This window comes from Ammodytes marinus (assembly GCF_949987685.1).
Source record: "Ammodytes marinus genome assembly, chromosome: 5".
Lineage (NCBI taxonomy): Eukaryota > Metazoa > Chordata > Actinopteri > Uranoscopiformes > Ammodytidae > Ammodytes > Ammodytes marinus.
The window spans coordinates 11,531,636-11,553,407 of record NC_137234.1 but is presented as its reverse complement, the minus strand read 5'-3'; the positions used below and the strand labels follow the sequence as shown (position 1 = coordinate 11,553,407).

Below are 21,772 nucleotides of genomic sequence, written 5' to 3'. Positions count from 1 at the left end.
TCTGCTTGACGTAGCGGATCCCGGGTCTGAGCTTCCCTACTGTTCAGATCACTGTGACGGGGAGACACACGGGCTGGACTCAAGTCAGTGTCAAGCGGTGGGCTCAGGTCTGGCTGTAGTGGGGCTATAGGCTACACATGCAGGAGGATGACACTTTGATAGTCGCATCCGAGCTCCTGTGCAATCGAGTCACGCCGACCAACCAACCCTGCTGTGGTTGTTATAGCAATAGGAGGAGTGGGAGGTTGCTGCTCCCTCCTGACAGCGTACACAATGAAGCATTTAAAGTGTTCGCATTGCACCAAATCACCGGCCCGATGGTAACTTTCAGCGGCTGAGTGAGGGTCTGTTTCTGCACAAATGACATTTTATTCAAAACACTTCTGCTTGCTGCACAACAACGCTTTCGTTTTGAAATACAAGTGTTTAAAGCTATGGTTTAAAGCCAGGGGCGTGGCTAGGAGTAGTATGGGGGGGGGGGGGGGAGGCATGCACAGCAGGTTACCCTGGTCCAACTTTTCTCCATGTTTTGAGTTTGTAGATGTTAATCTGCTTCAAAACCAGTAGGGCTAATACATGTAGGTTACATTAAATATACTGTGCATGGACTATGTAATATAAGAAACACAGTTAACAATATTTAGACTGACCAACTCAAACTGTAAAAGGACGTTAACAAAATGTATTGCCTGAAACTAACTACAAGTCTTTATTAAAGGCAAAATTAGTGAAACTGTTTTGTAGAGTCAGTTTTCTCTCTATAAACGTATATATATGCGTCTTCAATGACTTTTGATATAGGCCTACAGTCAAAATAATATGCAGAAGTCAGCTAATCAAGTTTAATTTTCACCTGGGAAAATCATAAAGAAATTCTTGCTACTCTTGCATGAAACACAAGATTGTCATCAGTCAAAATATATATAAAAAATTAAAAACTCCCCTTTTGGGACTCCAAATACATCTCAAGCTTAACATGTAAGTCAGCTCTTACAAACATGAGATGAGAAATAAATAAACATGATGCATGAACTTGAAAATAGATTTATTTGAAAATATTTCTATTTGAATAAAATTATTTGGTTTATTTACATTAGCCTTTTTAATGCCATTACTTATCAAAGTCTCAGTTTAAATTATGATTAAATGATAATGACAACAAATTTGTACCGTAAAATATCCCAAATACATCTGTGTCAAGGTTTGATACACAGTCAAAATGGTAACAACTCTCTTTGTTAGTCCAGAGATCCATTTTAAGTACTCCCGTTCTTACATAAACATTTCAAGGTCAATGCGCAGTGTGGTTTGTGATATATTCAATGAAAAAAAACATTGCTCATGCAGACTAAATGCACGACACCCCTCCCCCTCCGTGCTACAATTACGACGGTCTGCTAAAAGTGCTTATTTACGACAATCCCATTGTAAACATCGTCTGCAAGGCCTCCATTCACATCAGGACCACAATATTTTTCTTTCCTCCAATAGCCCTTGTAAGCGAAACACATGAAGGATACAGGCGTAGTAAATGAGAGAAAAGGGACAGACAGGAATTCAAACCATCAAGATAAAAATTAAAACCTGTGTTTCGACTAACAGTACAGATAAAATGATTAATGCTATTCTCTTCAACATGTCCTTTCTTTTGTTCTTTATCTTATCGAGCAATTCATTTCTAAACCGCACGTTCCTTCTCTTACAAATCTAAAATGTCCCACGTGCAGCAGACCAGCACATATAGGGTCCCCACAGCAGGACATAGTGTGTAGTGTAGTGCTGAGGCTTGGTGCTGGGTATGTTTTGGTTCCCAGTGTGGTTGAGTCTTAGGAGAAGGTAGCGGTGAGGATGGACTCTTGTTGCTGATGATGGAGCATCCCGATACCAACAGCAGGGGCGGGCAGAGAAGGTCGGCTCACCAACCTCAGCTGAGGAGGACATAGCAGGCGGTTTAGTATGTGTGTTGTGCGATATCAAACGCTTCATTTCATTTGGCATTCTAGTTGCAGATTGTATCATTTTAAAAACACTGCTCACCTTGCAGGCCAGCTGCTTCTCAAACCTTGGAGCCACGAATGACCATGGACCCATGTTCTGAGGCTCCTCCTGACTCCATACAAATTCTGTAGGGGGGAGTATTTTTAAATCAGTTACGTGATGTCGAAAGAAAAAGAAAAAGAGAACACGATTTATGATGATGTTTTGATGAAGGCGAGTTCACACCAAACATGTGACTTTTTCCTGAAACGTTTCTTCTCCAGACCAAACTAAAACTGAATTTGCCTCAGTTTTTTGCGGACACGAGGACAATGAAATAGAGAACCGAAGTGAAACCTGAACCTCACAATGAAAATAATGACATTTGTAATAATGAAAATAAAAATAAATCCAGACTGGGCACAAACCTCATCCTCATCTCAAAAATATTTCAGAAATCCATTGTGTGGTTTTTATTTTTTATTCTCTTAGAATATGGTTAGTTAACCTTCAGAATACCTTTAGTTTTTTACAACAGACAGAAAGAAGAGAGAAAAAGCCTTCTCCAAGCAGAGCGGACAAACTCAAAAACTAGAAAAGGGTGAAAGAAGAGCTACATCGATAGCAGTTCCTCATTCTTGCACCACAAAATGAAGCAATCACAGTCGCAGTGTAGATTCAAACTACAGAGGGTGGACCAAATAACAGAAACACTTTATATAAACAGCCCTTCAGTGTTTGTCAGATACACCATCAAGTTGTATAATGTTGCCTTGAGTACTCACTAATAAACTGTCAGACTTCTATTGAAGTTCTGAATGGCATTCAATTTACTATGACTCACTGGTGTAGCAGCTTTTGTATGTGTTTTTCTGCACGACTAAGATTGAGATGACTGCATTGTTGGGTGAATGTGCGTATTAAAACGGGACATTACTTTAATTCAAGTAAAAAATTATGAAACTGAGCGTTTTGTTGTCAGTTAAGGTCAAAGGGTCATTGCTCACTTCGAGTGGAAGACTGAAAAACGTAGCCAGACATCTACAATGATTATAACAACCTCATCAGGGCACTGAGAATTTAAGGATTTCTGTCACAGTTATGACCTTTAATAACATTTCTGTGTGATAAATATTGGGAGACCGGACTGCCCCGATGGTGTCTTTGTAGATTTCTCAGAAAATGCAAAGTTAAGAGGATTAAAACAAAACACACACACACACACACACACACACACACACACACACACACACACACACACACACACAGCTTTTTCTCCACCCAATTCATTCATATTTGAATAAAAAAAACACTTCCAGAACATCTGAGGTTACGACTCGTAACCCTTCAGATCAAGGTACATTTTTGGTTTGAATTGTTATTTACTTTGAACCTTTACCATTGAGGCTGAAGTGTTGTTTTAATGCATTTCAATGTAAAGAACTGTGATTTTCCTCTGTGTCTGAAAAGTACTATATCATAAATAGAGTTGTCTCATCAGTCAGAAAGACTGCATTATGTAATGTAGCATAGGGAAATGCCTGAAGCATTACATATACATATCACAGGAAAATAAATGTTAAAAAGGGGAACAGGGGGCACAGAGAAACTACAGCATATATTTAACTATGGTTATAGAGTTATAGTTAAGTTGAGCAGTCAACTTCATGTAAGAAAATACATAATATAGCATATCCTACTGTATTATTAATTTTCTGACTCCAAATTAAAAGCATCCCTTTTCCTCTTAGACATACTCCCTTGTAATATATATGTCGTATTTCAGGCAAAATTATTAACTGAGACATGAACAAACCACATGGATTCATTCATATTGTAAATAAATTATATGAAAAAGTTATAAAGTTATAAAAACTGGAATCAAATATTCTGACCTTCACCACATTTGTATTAACTGTGGGGATATGGTAGGGGTTGTTCATTTTGTTTTCTACTGTGTTTTTTTTATAGGTGAAATGGTAATGTAGCTGAGGAACACAGTCAGGTCCTTTACACAGAGTTTCTACACATTCTTCAACATACGATTTAAGAATTTTCTTGGACTTTTGCAGGCCCAATTTTTTCAAATTCAATTACCCAACATGGCACAATTTGAGACATAGATCAAGGTTAATTACCATTACAACAATGAGAATTGTATATACTATATAAATATATAAATCCAGTCACTTTCAATGTGTTAAGTTGTTAGTGAGTAAGCCCTGGTTTGCTTGTAATGGAGCAGGAGAAGCTGAAACTTATACAACACAAAGAGAAAGATACACTGAAGCTAAGGGGCCCACACATACCTTTGGCATTGGTGTATTTGTTGAGCTCCTTCTGCAGAGCCTCAAGTGGGAACGGACACAGCTCCTCCACACGAATCAGTGCTGTGGTCTGGTTGGCTGCTGCCGTCTCCCTCTGCTTCAGCAGGGCATAGTAATGCTTACCAGAGCACAGCACCACCCTCTGGACACTACGTAGAATAGAAGAAAAAAATGACTGGGATTAATGAGAGAAGGCTTTAGAGATTATTTTGGCAGGTTAATGTCTATGCGAATGAGATTAAATTAGAATAATTAGAAATGTCTGTTAAGTACGGAAGAGTTTTGGGACCACAGGGAAGAAAGAATAGGATTTTTTTTCTTAATTTTTATAATAAAAGAAAAAATCATCATATATCAGTGATTCTTGATAACCGGGACAAAAGGCCGTCTTCCATATGTAACTGCTGTTATGTTTAAAACTACAATTATTTAAAATTGCAGATGTTATTAGGGATTAAGAAGAGAATGTCTGGAGCACAATTATCCCCTTAAATTTAATTTGATCATTATTATGTCAAATATATGACACTTGTCATCTTATCACAACGTCCAAAACAATGTGTCCTCAGAGAAGGTTTCAATCTTTCATATGCAATAAAACCTATTAAAAGTGTACTTAAATGATTAAAAAGAGCTTTTTTTCAAAAGCAACACTAAATAATCTCTCATATCTATTAAAACAGTTTTTCTACAAAACATTCATGTTTTATAAGGATTCTAAGTGGTGGGACCACTTTACTGTAAGTCAACACTGTCAGACATTTCATTATGTAAAATATAATAAAATTAGGCGAAATAAGGGGCAGCTGTCACTTTGAAGGACCTCTTGTCACATTCTACCTCTGCAGAGTACATTAGAGTCAGACAGGCTCTGATAAGTGTTGTAGTTTTAGAATATTTTACAATCCGAATCTTGAAAGTCCTGTGTCACAACCATGATATGTCAACACCGACTTACAATTTCTGAAGAAGTAATTTGAAATGTTTTGATCATTTTATTTTCCTGAAGTAGTTCATACTAGCACCTAACATCAAAAGAAAAACCAAATGGCTACTAGATAAATTCCATTTGTTATGTTTAAGAAACGTTAAATATGTCAACACCGTCGGACAGGAAATTTGACGGAGATGACATCTGACGGTGGTGATCGGCCAATGACGGTAAAAAAACAGAAGCTGAGAGGTTGTGTCAAAGCTTAGCTCAGTAGCTTAGTATATGTTGGATACATACATGTAATTTAATTTGCCGAAACATAGGGTGTGTATTTTTTCAACATTGCACCCTGTTTTTTCTAAGTTCTCGAGAATCACTGATATATATATAATTTCGGCTTAATTCTTGAAGTGCATACTAATAAAAACATCTAAAATATATATATATAAATTTGTTTCCTCCCTATGGCCCTAATGCTTTTCCGCAGTTAATAGGCCTTCTGTACCTTTCTGCTGCTGAGACCGAAGTATCACCCAACACTGGTTTGAAAGATGTTCCTGGTGCCAGTTCAGTCAGACTGGACGCTGCCCCCTGTCAAAAACAACAAACATTATTCAGTCACTAACATGGAAAATGTTAATCATTTGTGTTTTTTTTATTTTACAGCCTCTACAGTTGCTTACCGAAAACCTGAGCAGCGTCTTGGGTCCCACCACAATGAGAGGTTTGCGGAAGTTGCGGATCATCTGTCTCCTGAGTAGGTGGAAGTACTGAGCAGAGTTGGTGGGGTTGACCACGCCCATGTTCACAGTGTCACCGTCCACTCCCTCCTCTTTACTGTCACACATCTAAGAGACGACAGCGGATGAGTTAGTCCAAGACTTTACAATTCAGGTAATGTGTAACATAAACACATAACCAACAAGAAGAACACAACAGACATTCAGTTAAGAATTATCCAGACGTAAATTTGGAGTCTTTGTTACAGAATATGAATGGATATTATCAGCAGTCAAAGGTGCTACAAGGAACTTTTAAATATTTCTGAAACAGTCTAATTTTTCCTCTGATGATCATAAAGTACATGTTATAGCGAACGAGACCATCAGTGCAAAGAATGCTATTTGTATATCTTTGTCAAGATTATTCTCACCCAGGACCAACAGGCGGCATAATTAAAACACTACCGCTTTTGTCCAAAGGGGGAGCAATAATGAACAAAAACTGAAAGTTCCTCGGAACACCTTTAACAAAATACATTTACCCATTATGTACCCATGTGCCTTAATGTAAGCCCACTATGGAGTTTAAACACAAATGTCAAAAACACTACCTGTATATAACTGACTGCATAGTGAACAACAGTCAACAATTTCAGACACACTATCTGTAATGACCCCTATTTTACTATTAAGTGTGAGTCACATTTATGGATCACACTGTTGCTGCCGCGTGACTCTACAGCTGTTAGTACTGATGAGTAAGTGTGTGACATCTCAATTTACTGCTCACAATAGTGAAAGCTACAGAGTTCCACTTATACAGGCAGTAGTGAATGAGCAAATGAGGAGGGAATATTGGAAAAATCTGAGGTCTTTTGTTCGCTAATTGCTGGCACCCAATTAAGAAACGTTATCTCTGACTGTAAGTGGCCTGTTAATAATGATGTGCTTCTTCTGACATCGAGTGAATTGTGTTTATCATGATACTTTAGCACAAATGCCCAGTAATGTGACTACTCAGTTCAATTGTTCATTCTCAGTCTGCAGGTCCCACATACACACAGTGTAAAGGTTAGTCCTAAAATTATGAAAGCAAGTCTTTCAATATTGTTTGTAGTAAAAATAGCTCAAAGCTACAACTGGACGGGAGGGCAAACATAACCCCTGCACTGGCTTAGGTAAAACATTAAACCTCCACAAAATACTTCAAAGGTTTTTCTGGTAAAATATTCTGATGACTTTGCAGGACTTTAACATGTCGTTACGCCACATTGTCATATGAGATGAAAGACAGAGATGGGGGATTTGTTTGACATTGATGACACAGACCTGGAGGAAGCGCTCCATATGGCAGGATGAGTGTTCAGGTCCGGCTCCATCGTAGCCGTGAGGCAGCAGGATCACCATGCCACTCTGTAGCAGCCACTTTGCTTCACCTGAGGGGGAGGGGGGGTTGTACAGTCATTTCATATGTGATGTTTAAATAGTTTTTTAAAATCTAAAAGATGACGGGAGTATTTGAGAATGAGTTGAAGGCAAGTTTACCTCCAGATAGGAAGGTATCGAAGATGATCTGGGCTCCGTTGAAGAAATCTCCAAACTGAGCCTCCCAGATGGGAAGGAGCTTTGGCTGTGCGATACTCATCCCGTATTCAAATCCCAGCACCGCCTCCTCAGACAGTGGGCTGTTACACACCTAAACACACACAAAGACATCATATCATATCCGAATGAATGCTCTAAACAAAATCATGTTTTAGAGAGATTATGTTCCCATTGATCTTTAATCTGTTTTAAATGGATTTTACCTCCAGGAAACCGGTTTGCTCTGGGCTGATGTGGTTCAGAGGGATGTGCATGTCATTGGTTTCTTGACACACCACCATGGCGTGACGCTGACTGAATGTGCCTCTTCCAACATCCTGTCCACTGATTCGAATATTAAAGCCTGCAACAACAATCATTTCAAATTTACAACATTTTTAATTTGATCTGATGTACTTTCTGCTTAAACCATATTCACATATCAAAACATTTCCTGGTGTCTTAAAAACCCTACCGCTTTTGTCCAAAGGTCCCACTAGAATAAAAAAAACTACTGAAAACCCCTCGTAGCCACTTGAACACTGACCTTGGGAGAGGAGAGAGCCAAAGGCCAAGGCCTCTGCTGTGGACCAGTCCAGTTTGCTCCCGTCCACTAACTTGTTCAACCGAGCCTGAGAGCACAAAGAAAGGATAACAAAATCAGAACTGAAATGCTGCCACATCAACAGAAGACGATTCAAAAGACATTACAGAGACGACGCCCCCCGCACCTGTACGTGGGTCTTTCCGAGGTGGCTGTGCAGCTGGATCTGCTCGGGGATATCCACTGATTTTGCTCCCACAAACTGCAGCAGAGGGACGGGGACACCTGTGTCCCAGGTGGTGACCTTGGCCTGGGGTTCCACCAGACCCTCCCAGCGGCCCTGCAGGTTGGTGGGTGCAGGGCTGTACAGGGCCATGTTGGACAGCTTGTCATTGAGCATTTCGTAGTGGTTGGACTTGATTTTGTCACGTTCAACGTCTGTCATCAGGCCCTCGGAGACCAGCTCGTCTGAGTAGGAGTCAGGGACGCTCTTACGGGATCTGTGGGGATGATGCAACAATGTGAAAATCTCTTGTTTCATTCACCAGAACACAATATACGCCACAATATCACAACATATTATCAGAGCAGGACATGCTGTACGTACAAGGTTCAGATTGTTTGGAGTTAACACATAATTTTGAAGATACACATTACCATTGTTTATATTAATCAGAAATCCCATATTTGTTGAAACCTTGTCTCTTTGTTCAGAGCTCAAACATTTGACTTCTTGACTTCAATATTTTATGTGATCCTTAAATAGTGATTGGATGGTGAAACAATAAATATATATTTTGTTTATGTGAACAAGCTCTTTTTCCGTTGCTAATTTGCCAGCTGTACAAGTTTTCAATCTAGAAAAATAAATAATAAAGGGAGTCTAACTCACAATCAGACAAATACCAACAGGATTGGACTGTGGATATTGGGATATTTCAATTGAGTTTGCTGAAATATAAGCCGATATCTTTTCTGTATGCAATAAGGGAATTTCGGAATCCAGGTTTATTGTCTGCATTAGGATCCCCCAAAAAGATGTTGTGTATGTTGTTACAGCAACTTTTGAAGTGATAATGATAATGGTAAAACTGAACTGACCTGATGATTTTGTACATGGCGGGGTTGGTGAAGAAAGGCTCGTCCAGCTCGTTGTGTCCCCACTGACGGTAGCACACCAGGTCCACTATGACGTCTCTCCTGAACAGACGCTGGTACTCCACAGCCAGCCGGGTGGCTCGAAGCACCTCCTCAGCATCATCGCCATTCACGTGGATCACAGCACAGTTCACCATCTTACCTATCGCACGCACACGTGAGCAGTAGGTGTCTTATTATAAAGCAGATAACATGACCTGTGGCATTTAAACTAGTATCAAATACAAATTTAAAATCAAATCCCCATCACAAAAACAAAAGGGATTTTACCGGATTTCAAATGTACACACGAGCACACGTTTAACTATCCTGATACTGACCGACATCACTGCAGTACATAGAGGACCTGGCTCTCTCGGACGGAGTGGTGTAGCCCACTTGGTTGTTCACGATGAGGTGGATGCTCCCACCGACTCTGTAGTGAGGGAGGTTTGAAATGGTCAAAGTTTCCGGGACGATCCCCTGGCCAGTGAAAGAGCCGTCACCGTGAACCTGGGAGGAAGAACAAAGAGTGCCTTGAAGTTTTGGTAAAAATTGCAAACTCTCTGCTTCACATGAAGACACTTTCAGACATTTTACCCACGCTGAAAAGATAAAGTCAACTCTACTAGGTGTTGGGGTTTAGGGAAACAAAAACTGTGGAAAAATGTGTTTATCTCCAGCGTTTTTTGATGGCGACTTTTTATTCAGCGAGTGTCAAATCTGACCTTTGTTTTAATGAAGGAGGTTGTTTTCAAGCAAACCAAGGATTAAGGACAGGTTCACAATTTTCATGTGCAAACAGGTTTCCTCCTTTTAGCACTTGCCGTAACGAGATGTATTTTCTTCAGTCTAACTATGAGATTTCACCAGACAATGACAAAGACCGACTTGGGAAATTGTGACCAATACTTTTACAGTACAGTACAAGTGTTTTAAAACATGTTATTTTGATTATTTACATATTTGTAATGTGGATCCGCATCTAAATACACAAAGTGATAGGCAATCATGTATTCCATGTGTCCAAATTTGAATTACATTTCACTTTATTCTAGTTAGTGCATTGGTTAAAGAGAAAATAGGAAAACCTTATCATATAATACTTTAAAAAATTGTCAAAAGTATAAATGGACTGTAAAGGGGCAAAGATTATTTCTGCATTTATCAAAACCCTATGAACACAACCATGGTACTAAAAGAAAAATATGTTTTGTGCAGTTAAATATACATACAGTATGTATGCCTATTGCATAAGCTGATTATTAACTAAATCTTCTGGTGTGTGTGAGCTGTTGTGAAGCGGTACCTGCAGACAGACGACTCGGTCCCCCGGCTGGGCGTCCTCTTCTGGTGAATAGTCTCCTTCTTGCTTTAGCTGCTGCCTTGCCCTGGCTTTGCCCTGAGCCACAGGGTTGATGGCCTCCAGGTGAGATGGGTTGGGCAGCATGGTCACATGAATAGGCCGCGCTGCTCCAAAATCCAGCTCCACAGAGGAGGTGAGGTGAGAGAGCACGTCCCCGATGGCGGGCGAGCTGTCTGGGAACTCGCTGAGGCCGCGCATCTTACGGAACATGAGCTGCAGAGAAAGAAAAACAGTGCAGTTTGAGGTTAGCTGACACTTGACATTTTACATATATTCATTTGTATATGGCACCTTTCTTAACACTGTTACAAAGTGCCTAACAAAGAAAAACAAAGCAGAACCTATTTGCAGTAAGAAGATAGGCAGAGAGACCTAAGCACAGAAACATTAGATTATCAACAGAGTAAATATAATCATAAGTCAAACAAATGTTTATTTTTTGTTAAACATTGAAAGACATTTTTGTTCGTCAGTCAGCTGTGACGTTCCGTTCGCTTGTGCCGCAGAGTGCAAAATAAACTAAAATCTAATCTTGTCTGGTCATGATTTGAAACATGTTAAATCTAGGGGGCAGATTAACCTCTGGTGGGAACTTGAGCAGGCCTGTGAGGAGGTTGAGTCGGCCTCTGTGCGGCATGCCGATGATGATGTCAGTGACCCCGCTGTGGGCCATCTGGTAGAAGAGCTCGTAGAAGAAGCCCATGGTGCTCTCTGCTCCCTCTCCTCCGTAACGTTTCACAGTAGAAAACTTTGTGGCCAGAAAGTGGTCAAATTCCTACAGGTGTGAGGAATAAAATGCATGACATTAGCCAGGGAAACATGATAAAAATGTCATGTTATTTGTATGATGATGTCCTCTTTCCTCTTGGACCTACCTGAGACTCCAGCATGACCTTGGCCAGCTGCCTCCTTTCCTCGGCGGTGAAGCTCTGCGTCTTGAGTTCCTCAAAGCGCTCGGCGAACCACTGCCTCTCCTCCAGGCTGCTCAGCTGGCTGGTCTCCACTGACATGCGGCCACAGTAGGTCTCCTCCAGGTAGGCCTCCACCTCCTCCACAGAAGCCACCGATTTGCCAAAGTGTGGTAGACCTACAGGAGCACGTTGAATTAGCAGTGGCAACACAATTTTGACAGAAAATTACAACCTAATACTAAGTGGGTTTTATTTTCCTTCTTTATTCGTTATCAAGTTGGACTTCATTGTCAATTTTACTTTCAATATATTTAGTCATTCTACACCTGTTTCCCAATCATAGGCTCTACTTACATACGTACAGGTAGATAAAACCTTTATTCCATTATATTTTTTTTAAATTAAAATCAATGTAACTTTAATGCGCACCTGCTTTCATTCTCAACCTGTGGGAAACACTGTTAAGTATATTGTATAGTGAAGCACTCACTGACATTGTAAAGCACTTTGAGCTGCATTTCTTATGTGAAAGGTGTATTATTATTATTATTATTATTATTATTATTATTATTATTATTATTATTATTATTATTATTATTATTATTATTATTGTTGTTGTTTTACTTACCCTTCAGTAAAATTGTGTTGGGAGTATTTTACATACATTCTATTCATTAACTAACTTGACTGAATGATCCAGTGAAGTTTGTGAAAATTTGAATTTTTTTTATCAATGTACATGGTAACAAAACAAGGAGTTGGCAAAGTAATTAGCCAACTTGCAATGCAGGTTTTCTGCTAGCTTTCATCCACAAATGCCTCTTATTTTACCTGAGGTGTTGAGTTGTCCTGTGATGGTGCCTCTCAGTATGTCTACCTCTGGGACACTGTCAGCAACAGGCTTGAGGGGAAGTAAAGGGTTAATTTTGGCTGCCTTGTGTCCATGTGCTCTGTATGCATCCACCAGCCGAGCAAGACCATGATCTGAGCACAAAAGCAAAATATAATGTCGATGTCAGGACGTGGCTTCAATGTCAAACACTTGGTCAAACCTAGAGCAACAAAATCATCCTCCTTAATGATTAACAATCTGAGTGACACATTAAACAGGAGGGATATTGTTTACACATGTATATAGGGGAATAAATGACATTTCTTAGACAGTAAAGTTATTCTATCACAACAAAAGATTGTGCCTCATTCTCAGATGATTGTTTTTTGAAGTGAATGAACCCCCAGAGCCTTCTATGAATGATAACACAGTGAATAAACCCCAAACTGACCTTGGTTCAGTGCCGCAAGTCGCTCTGTCTGCAGCTTGACTCGGCTCTCGGTCTGTTTGGGTCGGTAACCGTAAACACCTTTCTCGGTGTGATAACAGCAGCCAACAACCTGCCGAGCCACATTCGGTGGAAGTCGGCAAAGTGACTTGTTCAATAAAAGTAGAGCCGACATGTTTTTTTTAAAGAACAAAGCTTAAAATATTTCTACCGGTGGCTACAAGACGGCGGCCATACTGCTGAGAGAGGCACGTTGTTGAGGGAGTAGACGCCGTATCGTAAGCTGATTGGACGAGGCTCCGTTCACGTTTCACAAGCCCACAAGGTACCGGGAAATATTTCACTTTAAATTTTAAGTTTTGCTGTGGCCTCAAATTAATCAAAAACAGGGTTGCATGTTTGTTATGCACGAGGAGCTACGGTGCGTTATGTTGAAGCTGACTAAAAGTGTACACAATTTGTGATTGTGAAGTAAACTTAATCATCATGACGTCAGCCATGCGTAGGAGGCCAATAAGTGTCACGCATAGGTGTCAAGAAACGAGTGTTGTGTTGCGTTAAGGTGCTCCTCGTAAATTCCATAATCCACATTTGAAAATCGGAAATCAGAGCCCATGTTGTTGAGTTAAGATATTAATCTGTATAATAATTATCCAGATAGGGAAATCCCCTTTCTGCTATCGGGATCAGGTAATCCATTTTAGTTTTGTGCCAGTTTTTCAAGGAAAAACCCTTTCTGCTATCGGGATCAGGTAGGCCTAATCCATTTCAGTTTTTCAAACCAACATTGGATCACCCTGATCAAGATTTTAAAAAATCAAGATTACTATATCCGGATTACCAGTGCTCTTACTGGGACTACAGTCTAGCACTGCCATGAACAAAAGAAAGAAAAGCCAGCAAATCACGTAGGTGTTTTTATTTTAAAATACAGTAAACAATGCAAACATCCTCCTTAAATGAATTCTAAATAGGCAGATCCCATACAAAATTGGTACAAAATCCCTTTATTTACTTAAGGCAAATAGTCTAATGCCAACTGAATCAAACAATTAAGTGCAAATACAAATACATGAATTTAATAATATCTTATATCATACAAGTGGGCCCAGGCTTTCAAGCGTTGATTGCTGTTTTCTACATTTTAGGCTTGTTAAAATATTATTTGCCCTAACATCTACTTACTTTTAAATAGCCTAGCATTCATAACGAAGAGTGTCAAATTAAAGTGAGTAAAACGGTGTGATTCATATGCTATGGCCTTTGGATTAACGCCTGATCCCAGTTGATGGGAGGATTTCAGGACCAATTTTTTTTAAACTGGTCAAATAATACATTTGAATCATGTAGGCCATATGCATTTATCTATATTTTGGTTTGTTAAACTAGTATTTAATTAGCGCAAGTACCTCAAATGTATACTTAAGTATAGTTGAACAAAGTAGCTGTACAAACTATTGTATAGTTTTCCTGTGATTTCACACAGACAGCTGTATAGTTGATGTATTATCCAGATGTTGACCCAAAATGCGCTGACACCTTTAAAGGTGCACTATGCAGTTTCAGGGAAGGGAGATTTATTTACATTTGCAGAGCCTGCAGTTAGTATTTAAAGTATGTAATACATTACTTAAAATGTTACACAGTGTCCCTTTAAGACATATATGTAAATCTGATTATTTAATAATTCTATCATCATAAATAAAAATTTAAATATTTTGAGGCACCTGGAACCAAACGGAAAGTGACATAGTGCACCTGCTTACACCATAAGGCCAAATGTATAGTGGATTTATCTGTTCAACTGCAGGAGCTGCACCACTGGGTGGAGATATTTCACAGCATCATAGGAGAATGGTAGGGAGATGTAAACATAATAATTGCTGTACTTTATTTTGCTTTTAGAAGTCCTAATATGTCTCCTCTTGTGGAAGGGAAAATATCAAGTTCAATTTGTTATAATAGGCGGAAAGCAGACAAGGAGGAAAGTTTTGAGGATTTAAAGTTTTCATCGACAATCATTATACTGCTTTAAGGACCCATTCACTCACTCCAAAGAGACAGGGCTTAATTTACCTTCTAAATCCATTATTTCCTGGATAAAAGCAATTGGTTTCCAATCTTTCATATCTACAATGAGGGTTCTTTGTTCTCATGTCTGAATATCATCCTGCCCCAATTGTCCGGTTTCTATCGGAAACATAATGGTCATTGACTTAATGAGCAAAGTTGATCTCACTGCAACCTTATTGAAAAATGACATCCAAATGTGTTTTGAAAATTGACCTCATGGAAACAAATTGCATCATTCCATGTAATCCTCTTTAAAAGAAAAACTCAACCCAGAGATATTCATGCTATTAAAAATGTTGTTTACATTCTGGCTGCCAACAATCAGGTTTGAAAGCAAATCATTGTTCAGCCATCCAAAACATGGGTGAACACCAGATGCACAAAGAAGTTTTTGGATGTAGGTACTATTTAATATCAGTTCTACAATAATAAGTATGCCAATGTCATCAGACCATGATGCAATGCGGCAGAACATGTGTCTTGGTTAAATGGTGGGTTGAGGCTCTTTGTCCCATGAGAAATAACTCACTCTCGCCTTTATTATGCAGTGTTACAGTGAAACTCATTCTCTACAGGTGGTACAATCCAGATCACATGGTGGAGTATGAAACTCTGGGAAATACTGTAGGTCTGGTCTTCAGTATGTGAGAAATGTAAACACTCTGTCTATATTAACTTAAAAGATACAAAGCATTGGAGCCCGATTATGCAAATCAGTAAGACACAAGTTCTTCACTGATGCTGTGGAAATCCAAAACAATCAGTGAAGTCTGTGCCATCAGAAAGCCACACCTCCTGATATTTAGTGAGGTCAGAAACCATTGGAATATTCTTAGGAAGATTTTCTGTGGTCACTTTTGGCTAGGGCTGTGGCCATTCATTTGCATTATTAAGTTGTTTGATCATTTAATCCATAAAAGCACCAATTACAATTCCCAGAGCTCTAGATGTCTTAAAATTGTTTGTTTTACATTTGAGAAGCTGGAACTAGTAAGTGAAGCATTTTTGATTAGAAATGAACTATAAATCAAGTGACTGCCAATTAATTCCTGATTAATTAATTGATTTAAGTTTTAACAATATTAAGGGTCAAATCAATGAATAAATTAACTACTACTACAGAGTGTAAACTTAAGGCGTTCACAACTATTATTTTTAACTTTATATTTAGTAAATACGTTGGGCTGCAGCGTCACAGATGCACAAGAAGCCCAGTTAAAATTAAGAATAGCATTTTACTTAAATCCAAAATAATCAAATATTAATGCCTTCATCAAACACCAAGGAGTTGGTCTACCTAGTAGAATTATACCTTCTAAATCTGGCAAAAGATTATACAACATTCTAACTTTTGCTGCTAGAAAAAATATATTGTTATAGTGGATTAATGATAAGAGCCCCTCTGTTAATGGCTGGTGGAAGATTTTACTGGAGTTGATTCCTTTAGAATATCTCACAAATATTATACATCACAAAGTGGACCAGTTCTACAAAATCTGGCAGCCCTATTCGAACTATCTTGGACCGGACCATTCTTTGATTATTGCTCAAGGAGTCTCCTAAGCCTGAACTTGTGAACGGTGACTTTTGATCGGCCTGAAATGTGAACTGTTTCCTGTGGCCTTAATTCAATCTCTGTTGACTTGAGCTGTACTTTGTATTTGTTTATTTGTTTTTGTTTGTTTGTAAGTATTGTTTGTATATTTGTGGTGCTTCTTTGTATTGTTTTTGTTGAAAATAAGAAAAGCCAATAAATATATTGTTAAAAAAAAAAAACACCAAGGAATTATCAAGAGTTTAAAAAATTGGATACTGCTCAGAAACAAGCAAAGAAAAGCACAACAAAGAGAAACAAGTTAGCGAGACATGACACACTGGGGGAGGGAGGGGGTGGTTTGTAAAATGTCTTTACAACACTGGACAAGCACAACACAAAGACACACCGTCCATATTAGGGGATATGGTTTAATTTGGAGACAGAGGCAAAGAAACACACCACACATGAACAAACATTGACCAAAAAAGAACACAGAGTATTTCGGCTACACACTCCTCTATGGGGAAAACAGAAAACTCTACACAGGTAAAAAGCAAGGCTCAAACTAAACAGATAGATAGTTAACTCTTCAACTAAGACAATTATCCACACAAGTTGTCGAAATCTCGATGATCATTAAACTATGTGGACAGCACAAATACTAACATGGAACTTACCACGATTTAGAGGATCCCAACCCTCCCTCCCTCCCTCCCCAGAAACTGAAATTGATTACCGAAGTGAGGGACACGCAAAGTAAAATCAAAATCAGGCATCTTTTAGAGACAAAAAACAAAACGAAAAAGAAAGAAATTTGCTTGACACCACCAAGAGGCCAAACTCAAGGCGAGGCCACATTGAGAGGCCAGACAATTTCTTTTTCCAATATAGATTTTTTTTTCTTTAATTTCCAATATAAAAAGCTTCACTGGTACAAAATACATATGAACAACCAGTTGTAGAAATTGGAAAGCCTGTATGTCTTTTTTTTTTCAAATCCCACCCTGTTTTCAAAAAATTGATATTGACTTAACAGAAAAAAAACTACTGTATGTAATAATACAGATCACATCAAGATGCACCACTTTGGCTTTCATCAAGACAAGATAAAACATCTATTAAATTATTGGTGGATCATGAACCCAGTCCTACCGATTATCAGACAAGAAAATAACAAGATTTTTTTTCTCCTTTTTTCTCTTTTGGATCAAGACAATATCTAGAAATGCAAAGCTACCACACCGTCAAAAAAATAGCACTTCAGAATATGAACACACAGAAAAAAAAGAAAGTGATTGTTAGAGCTCGAACGGGATTTGTGATGGAAGCCCCTGAAGTGAGTCAAGTTCCTGCTGTTGGGACCAATGTGGACTGTACATTGCTTTTTATTTTATTTTTCATTCACAGTAACACCTCACCATACACTGCATATCGCCACCAATCTACCATCAATTCAGTGTTTGACTATAAAATCTTGTTGTCTTTCCTTTAGAGTTTTAGCTTGACATTTTTCTAGATCCAAAACCCTACTACCACATCCGATCACCGCAAAGTGTATCGCAAAATTGTTACGGTGCAGGTGTTCACACTCACTAAGAAAGAGTTTTAACCTTCAAATGTATAGGGAAGTTTATTGTTTATCTACATGTTTTTAAACCAACTGTTCAAATAGAGTACATCACAATACACATTTACCAAAAACTCAACACAGAGTGGGGGGAGGGGGGTAAGAGAGAAAGGGGGGACATGAGCAGGTGATAAGAGCTTTCATGACACTGGCATAAATAGACAAAAAAGGCTAAACTGCAGCAATCTCTAAACCAAGGCCTAATAAGGATGTGTAGGCAGTTTCTAGACGTATATATGGCACTTTGAATATTGTATTGCATTTGGATAGAAAAACACTGTAAAAAGCACATGCCCATATTAAAAAGTGAAATCAGTGGTACCTTGAAAGTTTTGGGATCATGATCATACACACACCATTCTGCAAAGGGATTCACTCCCACAATTGTGCTTAATGTTTCCTTACAAAACTCCCACACTTTCCCTCGAGCACGGATTCAAATTTGGTACCATTCTTAGGTTTTTTTTTCATCTTTTCAATATTTATGAATTTTGAGAAATTTAAATTAAAAATCCAAACAGAAAAAAGGTCAAATGGTGACAATTGTGCATTTTTTGATGTCGTAAATTCCTGTGTGTATGTCTAGTTTCACACACAAAAAAGCCCCTGAGTTGACAACTCTTTAGCGCCATCAGGTACGCAGATTTTAGGGAACCCTTCTTTGGGGGTGAAGTGTAATTTTATTTTATTTCTTAGTTCAAGAGACAAAATACCACCCCGGTAAAAAAAAGTGTAAACTTTGTGCTGAAAAAATGGAATGTATTCATAAACCAACACTATTGTGGTGGATTTAGTACTAATGTGCTGTGCACCGTGTATGACTCAAACATGATACTGGAAGTCATTTAAAAGAACAATCAGTGATAAACTGAACTTAAAAAAGCGTGTGAGTGTGTCTACAAATGTGCCCACAGGTTGTGTGTTGTGTCCAGTGATCTCTTCTTCAGGGGCTCCCACATTTACAACCACAGGAAGTGTCATGTGTGTGTTTCGCAGTGTGTGCACATGAGTGTGTTTGAGTGTAAAGAAAAGCTATAGGTTAATATCACAGGAAAGCATGTTGTGTGAATTCAAAAACACAGTTTGACACATGGGCACTTCAACAACAAAATAAAGAGAACAAAAAAAGACATTGTCTGGCATCTGTATGATTAACAGACATTGCAAATCATCTTTCAACATGAGGCATCCAAACTAAACCAAAGTGAAACATCCATTAATTCATTAAGTAATGAGAAATTCACAGAAAGTCAACAAGACGTACCATGAAAGTTAAGTACTAAAAAAATGTATATGCAGGAAAACAAAGTAAGTCCACATACTGTGACACTTCAAAAAAAAAAGTATTTTCCCAGAAGTTGAAATAATTGATGTAGAGGATTTTAATTTTTTTTAAACTTGGTGTGTTTTTAATTTACTAGAAATGATGCTCAAACGGCCACGGTGATCAAACTGATTTTTAGTCCTCTTTAAAAATGTAATACACTGAAGACCCCCCTACACAGATGACATTACATAACATAATCTACAAAAAACCCAAAGTTTTGCCTGGGTTCTGTTAGTTAAACTTCTATAGATTCAATGGTATAAAATATAGGTAATCTAAGTGTGCATTTAAACCACAGATTGTCTATTTGTGAATCAGTTCTAAAAAAGTTGACTCATGTAGGTAGTCATTTCTCCAAACAGAGCAAATGTACCTTTTATTGTGCCATCAATAGTTCAAAAAAAGTAGATACACTGAATATTTTTGTAAATCAAAAAGAAAATATCATTTTAAATAGCCTCGGTGTAAATTTCCACACTGCCTGCAAAATGTAGAGATCATTACAGAGCACTGAGAGGGCTTTTACTGGTCAGACTTTCAAAAGTGTTGGAAAGTGGTCTGTTTTTTTTTTTCTTAAGAAGCCAACATATTGCTAATGGCACCAAAATAGCACAGCCGTGTGCCAATCCCTGTATTCAACTTTCAAGTGAACTTTACTGAGAGAGGTAAAAAAAAAAAAAAAAGAAAAAAAAAAGCAACATAAAAAAGCTAAATTAAAAAATAAGAAAATCCCACAGGTTTTTAAAACATTCACAAAAAACAAACAAAGGTCTCTTAACTGAATTCAACGCAGGTAAGATTTCACATTGATTTGCTTGACCTCTCTCCCACCTGTCACATTTCTATACAGAAGAAACCCCAAAAAATAATGAATACACATGCAGAAAAATCAGGTTGGGCTAAGGTCAAGGGTCAGTGGGTGGCCAGGTATTGGTCAGGCGAGCTTAGAGAGACATCACAGACAATGGTGGGATGATGAGGCCAGGAGTTTGGCTTGGCTTTCAACATCATGAAGACATGCTAGGCTAATGATGAGCAAACAGGCATGGAGATTTGTTCTAAAAAAGGAACAAAAACACGAAAGGAAGAGGGAGAGAGAGAGAAGACAAAGAGGAGAGAAGAGAAAGTTAGGGGCACAGCACAAGAATCGTTTAGCCATGAGGCACAAAAAACAACAAAAACTACGGCAATCACCACATACAGTAAAGGACAGTGCAGTAAACATCCCCCCCTTTCACCCAACACACAACAACACCACATATTTAAGAAAAAGTGACACCACAAGGACATATGGCAGAGACGCCAACATGCAAAAACTGTATACTTGGCACCCAAAGAGATCCATCTAGAGCCAGTCCCCTTGTGGGAGACTAGGATGATGGATGGAATGACTGGAAGGTTGTTAATAGAGAAAAGAGAGAGGTAGCCTAGCTCAAAATGGCTTAGATAATGACGGAGAGAAACAGAGGGAGACAGACAAAGGTGGGTTGGGGAAGGAGATTGAAGAATTCAGAGTGCAAACGTTTTTCACATTGAGAATGAGAGACGAACGACACGGACTACATGTAAAAAAAAAGAAGCCAGACACAGGATGAAACTTTGGGCTCGGGGTCTACACGGCCTGGCTTCAGCCCTTCAACGCAACAACTGATCCTTAGTCAACCTGTCTAGCTTGACCTGAAGGCAATGAAATGGCATGGAAACACACCTGATGCTCTCCACTAATTACAGTGACACAAAATACCTCCAGCGAGCACTGACTCCAGTGATAGTCATAAATAAGCATATACATTAAAATATTTAATCCGACTCAAATAACATGATAAAACCGCAGGAATGAAATACAGTCAAATGTGGAAAGATCATTGCAACCATTTTGTTTTTTAGGAATAGAAGGAGTCTCCCTCATGTGGCGGGCTCCTTTCCCCTGGCCCCACTGAGTCTCTGCTGTGGTGACCTTGGCTGGAGGGTGAACTTACCCTAGCAGTGCTAGCATTAGAGCAGGGGAGGGGGGGAGGCCCCAGAGCGAGGATCAGTAGGGTTTGCTGTCGTTCTTGGAGCGCTTCAGCTGAACCTTCAGCCTCTTCATTCCAATCTGGAAACCATTCATGGCCTGGATGGCAGCTTGCGCGGACACAGGATTGTCATAGCTGACGAACCCTGAGAACAACAAGGTGGAGGAAGTGATGCATACATTTAAATAGCAACACCACACTGTCTCTACAACAGGGTTGCTGCCAGGAACTAAGTGTTGTACTTCAAGGACATGAGGTGAATAGAGGACAGAACTATTGCTCTCATGTGGAACAAAGTAAAGCAACTGTAAAGGATATTTAACCTTACCAAAAACAAATGGTTATATAAATAAGCGAGTAAAAATATAATTTACTCAAATTATTTGAGTAAACATTTTTAAAATCAACTGG

General features: G+C 38.8%; 2 protein-coding genes across 7 annotated transcripts in view; both read right to left on the bottom strand.

Annotated features, from left to right (window-relative positions):
- Nucleotides 1–1,102: 1,102 nt before the first annotated feature.
- On the bottom strand, nucleotides 1,103–13,018 carry dhtkd1 (dehydrogenase E1 and transketolase domain containing 1). The gene is made up of 17 exons (XM_080027180.1): nucleotides 12,786–13,018; nucleotides 12,334–12,486; nucleotides 11,467–11,678; nucleotides 11,172–11,366; nucleotides 10,535–10,804; nucleotides 9,567–9,738; nucleotides 9,190–9,388; nucleotides 8,276–8,588; nucleotides 8,092–8,176; nucleotides 7,769–7,908; nucleotides 7,506–7,656; nucleotides 7,290–7,396; nucleotides 5,922–6,086; nucleotides 5,744–5,829; nucleotides 4,287–4,453; nucleotides 2,038–2,123; nucleotides 1,103–1,928 (listed from the first exon to the last, which is right to left on the bottom strand). Exons 1-17 carry the CDS (start codon nucleotides 12,955–12,957, stop codon nucleotides 1,827–1,829), a joined length of 2,775 nt encoding a protein of 924 aa, XP_079883306.1. The 5' UTR covers nucleotides 12,958–13,018; the 3' UTR covers nucleotides 1,103–1,826.
- A 4,094-nt stretch (nucleotides 13,019–17,112) lies between these two features.
- The window catches only part of LOC307250927 (CUGBP Elav-like family member 2), a 28,266-nt gene continuing 23,606 nt past the window's right edge, over nucleotides 17,113–21,772 (bottom strand). For 5 of the 6 annotated variants that reach the window (XM_080028199.1, XM_080028201.1, XM_080028202.1 and 2 more), the window contains one exon: nucleotides 17,113–21,506. In XM_080028199.1, coding sequence (XP_079884325.1) covers nucleotides 21,379–21,506 — 128 coding nt within the window. In that variant the 3' untranslated portion in view covers nucleotides 17,113–21,378. The remainder of the gene's footprint in view (nucleotides 21,507–21,772) is intronic. The other variant, XR_013844892.1, reaches the window with a different exon arrangement.

Bases quoted from the DNA above. Each gene is read 5' to 3' on its own strand.
- dhtkd1 (XM_080027180.1), bottom strand. From the start codon at position 12,957: ATGTCGGCTCTACTTTTATTGAACAAGTCACTTTGCCGACTTCCACCG. The intron at 9,389-9,566 runs GTCAGTATCAGG...TGCGTGCGATAG, and splicing joins TATGTACTGCAGTGATGTCG to GTAAGATGGTGAACTGTGCT. The intron at 7,657-7,768 runs GTAAAATCCATT...GTGTGTGTTTAG, and splicing joins AGCAAACCGGTTTCCTGGAG to GTGTGTAACAGCCCACTGTC.